The sequence below is a fragment of the Hevea brasiliensis genome, chromosome 6 (genome assembly GCF_030052815.1).
Source record: "Hevea brasiliensis isolate MT/VB/25A 57/8 chromosome 6, ASM3005281v1, whole genome shotgun sequence".
Classification (NCBI taxonomy): domain Eukaryota; kingdom Viridiplantae; phylum Streptophyta; class Magnoliopsida; order Malpighiales; family Euphorbiaceae; genus Hevea; species Hevea brasiliensis.
Genome location: NC_079498.1, coordinates 9,601,887 through 9,605,911, shown reverse-complemented (window position 1 = coordinate 9,605,911; position 4,025 = coordinate 9,601,887). Strand labels below are relative to the sequence as shown.

At 28.5% G+C, this 4,025-nt stretch overlaps 1 protein-coding gene across 1 annotated transcript; it reads right to left on the bottom strand.

Moving 5' to 3' along the window:
- Nucleotides 1–733: 733 nt before the first annotated feature.
- LOC131180955 (S-norcoclaurine synthase 1-like) lies at nt 734–2,921 on the bottom strand. Its single transcript, XM_058149274.1, has 4 exons — nt 2,592–2,921; nt 2,262–2,509; nt 1,188–1,512; nt 734–996 (listed from the first exon to the last, which is right to left on the bottom strand). The coding sequence occupies exons 1-4, from the start codon at nt 2,823–2,825 to the stop codon at nt 751–753; spliced, it is 1,053 nt and encodes a 350-aa protein (XP_058005257.1). The 5' UTR covers nt 2,826–2,921; the 3' UTR covers nt 734–750.
- Between the last annotated feature and the right edge of the window lie 1,104 nt (nt 2,922–4,025).

Genomic DNA, 4,025 nt, shown 5'->3' with positions numbered 1-4,025 from the left:
ATAAAATAATAATGATAAGTTAAATATTATTATAAAATTATAAAATAATAATTACAAATAGTATATTGTTAATAAAATTATAATTTTTATATTAATTAATAAGAATTCGATTATTTCGGTTAGTTTAATTACTAAATCAAAGATAATCAAATCAATAATAAAATTTGAAAATTTTGATTATTACTAATTGAAAATCAAACAAAATTAAATTTACTCTTATGAAAATAATTAAATTCTATTAGTTCAATTTAATTATTCAATTATAATCATATAATACGCATGTTATATATGCATTATTTTTTAAGTATATTAGAGTTGAAAGGAGCTCCCCACTTGATATGGATATGTCTGTACATACTTGTGTGGTTCATGTTGTGGGCTTGTTTGAGTTGAGGGTGAATTGTGCTCCTCGTTTGTGTATTGTTTTTGCTTGAACGGGTTGGGTTAAGTTATGCTTTCCAATGGGTTTCTTGAGTTGGGCTTCTTTTGTGAGCTCTCTTGTTAGGCTATGTACAATTTAGTTAATAATTAAGCAATTAACTAAATCAAACTGTAATTTGTTTCAGTTACCATGTAATTTGGATAAAGTGAAGAGAAAAATCAAGAGAAATAAAAAAAATAATAATAATAAGGTTAATGATATATGTGTTTTCTGTTATTGGTAAAATGGTAAAATAGAACAAATTTAAACAAGGCTTCAAGGAGAGAAGCTTAACAAAATTATTCCACCAAACTGGGCAAAAGCTTTCTTCAGTGTACCAATTTCATGTGACCCACTAAGCTTTTACCATCAAGTTTGCTGCTCACAACCAGCTTCACAAATTCTTCATGTGTCAAGGACTTGTAATTTGGTGTCTCTTCCTTAACAAGATCTTCCAGAGGTGCTATAATGCTCTTCAAATTTGGACCATGAAATGCTGCAATTGAAAGCCTTTCGTTTTCTGGGTTTACAGCAGCTCTGTGCTCTATGCTCTTATATTTCCCATTGCTCATTATCTGCTTCAATAAGAACCGTGGGTTTGAAATTCAAAATTCCATTTTCATGTTATTGAGAAACTCAAACTCAAGATCTCTCACATTCCTAAAGATAACTCTAATACTACTAAACGAAGCTCATTGGTGGACAAAAGCAATATTAAACTGGGCCTAAATACTCTAAAGAAAGTAGCGCAAATGATGTTAATTACCTCAATGATGTCACCAATATTGACAATAAAGGCACCAGGGATGGGTGTGATGGGTACCCATTTACCATTTTTCTTGATTTGTAATCCTTGAACTTCATTTGCTTGAATTAACAATGTCAATCCAGTGGAATCAGAGTGAGTATTTAGGCCCATGACCTTGTTTGCCTCTACACAAGGTGGATAATAGTTCATTCTTATCGCTTGTGTTCCATCTTCAAATATGCTTCTAAGCTTCTCTGGGTCTATCCCCAAATTCCTGCCCATCAACCGCAGCAAGGATACTGCAATTCTTTGCACCTCTGATGAATACTTGTCAAAGGTTGCTCTAATACAAATTAAGCGACCAACGTAAAACAGGAGACTCAATAATAAAACAACACCATGGGCATCAATATATAAGCCAGGAGAGAATAAAACAATCAAAAAACTATGGATTTATAGCTGGACTATCAGTTGAGATTATGCATTCAGTTATTTTTCAATTCAGTTTTTAATAAAAAGTTCTACTTTATGATATATTATTATATACTATTAATAAAAATATTACATTTTTATATATCAATATATAATTCAAAATCTTTTTTTATATATTAATAATTAAAAATTAGAAGGTTAATTAATTTAATTATAATTTTTAAAAAAACATAAAAATATTTGATTTTACTTATGAAAATCAGCTTAATATTTATAAGTTAATTTGAACTTATAAGTATTTAAAATTTTTACAAAGTTACGTGTTTGATTAAAGTATTTATAAATAGCTAATAATTAATTTATAACCATATTTATTATTAAATCATAAGGTTAATGATAATCAAAAGTGGATATACTAAATAATTTAGATTTTTAATTATAATCGAATTAGTGGTTGCCCAGTAATCATTAGCTCTACTGGCTTTCCTGTCAATCTTAACCAACTACTTAACTATGATCAAAATTAAATTGATTTATATGAAAAAATTAAAAATGAATAAATAGTAATCTTGTAAAAATTAAATGAAAAACAACCCGGAAATCAAAATGAATCAAATCATGATATAATAGAATATATTTCCCTTTAACAAAATGATTTACCTAAAAGAAGTGGGAGTAATAGGCCAAAATCGCATATTTCTTATTGAGGCAGGCTTGGAAAGAAGGAAAAGCATGTCACCCCAATCAAGCTTTTGCTCTTCAGAAACAACAAAGGCTTGCCCATACCCTTGAATATCATTTGGCAGCTGAGCACAGGACATCTTCTCCACCAATGGCAGCTTAAAGAACTCTTTTATCTCCATCTTCATATTCTCTATCACTTCTGCTGGAACCCCATGTTTTATCAGCTACATCAACCATTATTTACAGTTACTTCAGAATCCAAAAACAGAGATTTCTGTTAAGGGCAGATGGGATTTTAATGGATACCTGGAAATGAAGCTCACCCAGTTCATCACCATGGCCTGATTGATTTCGCACCAACTTGCTCATATCAATCACTGGAATTTGGAGAGATTCATCCATGGAAACCTTGTCAAATTCCAGGTCAGGCCGGATATATCTGTGTGGTATGTCCTTAAGCCTCTTGGAAGCAAGTGCCTGCACATTCTCAAAAGGAAGAGAACCTCCTACGTCCTTTGTCCACCCTTCTTCGTTCCCCATTTCTCCAATATTCCTTACTCTTTTTTTTCCAGAGACAATCTACCTTATTTAAACAATTCTATATATCCATGGACAGACCTATTCGTGATATCAATCCAACTAAAATGGAAAGAAACTACACCCATTGGCCAAGCACTTTGTCATTAAAATGAATAAGACATTTATTTCTTGTTGATGTTATAAAAAATTTGGTGGAATCTGACCTAAGCATTGATTCGGCAGTTTTGTATCTTGTGGAAAGTTGCCTTATTTATAAGGATCAATCTAATTTAGATGGTATGATCGTGTTGGCAGTTAGTGAATAAGGATCAGTTGATGAAGGATCCAAACTGAGAAAATTTTTAGAATATAATAGTTTTATTTTGATCATAAAAATTAATCTAAAAATCGTAACATATTGTTATCCACGATAAAATTATTATTTAATTCATTTTGTTATCCACGATAAAATAAATTGACTATAAATTATTATTTTCTTAAATAAATTAAAATTTTTTTAAATTAATTTTAAAATTTAATTATAATTATTTTCAATTTTAAATGATTGGATATGTGATCTAAAATTAAAATGTTAAGAATAGTCATAATTAATTTTTAAGTGATTCTCTTATTGTTTTTAGTAATTAGAGAAACTTCTTTTGCTGTTTTATTCTACTTTATAACTTTTTTATAATTAATTTTGATTAAAACTCGAACGTGAGACTTAACTTGAGCAGCAGTGTGAAGGAAAAAAGAAGAAAAAAAAAATGCAAGCAAGCTTGGGCCCAAATATAATGGGCTTTTTTTTTACCCCTATCCCTTCTTATTTCTGGGTTCACTTTGGTTTTTTTTTAGTAATTAATTTTTAATTTGTAAAATATAAAACTAAAATTTTATTTCACCGTCTAGTAAAAGATTTTTCAATAATATTTTATTATTTTATGGATTTCACAAAAATTACTATACTAATTTATTATTAATGTTATTTTACGTAGAAGTAATAAATTTTGATGTGGTTCATTAATTTGATCTGGATATGTTGGATTTATAGTGACTTGTAACTTGTTTTAATTACATAAAATTTGAAATAATTTGAACTTAATCACTCGTAAAATTAACAATATAATTAAAAGTTAAACTCAATAATTTATATAATGTAATTTGAAAATTAATTTTTTCAACTAATTAATATTTTAAGTCAAAATACTCACAATTCTTATA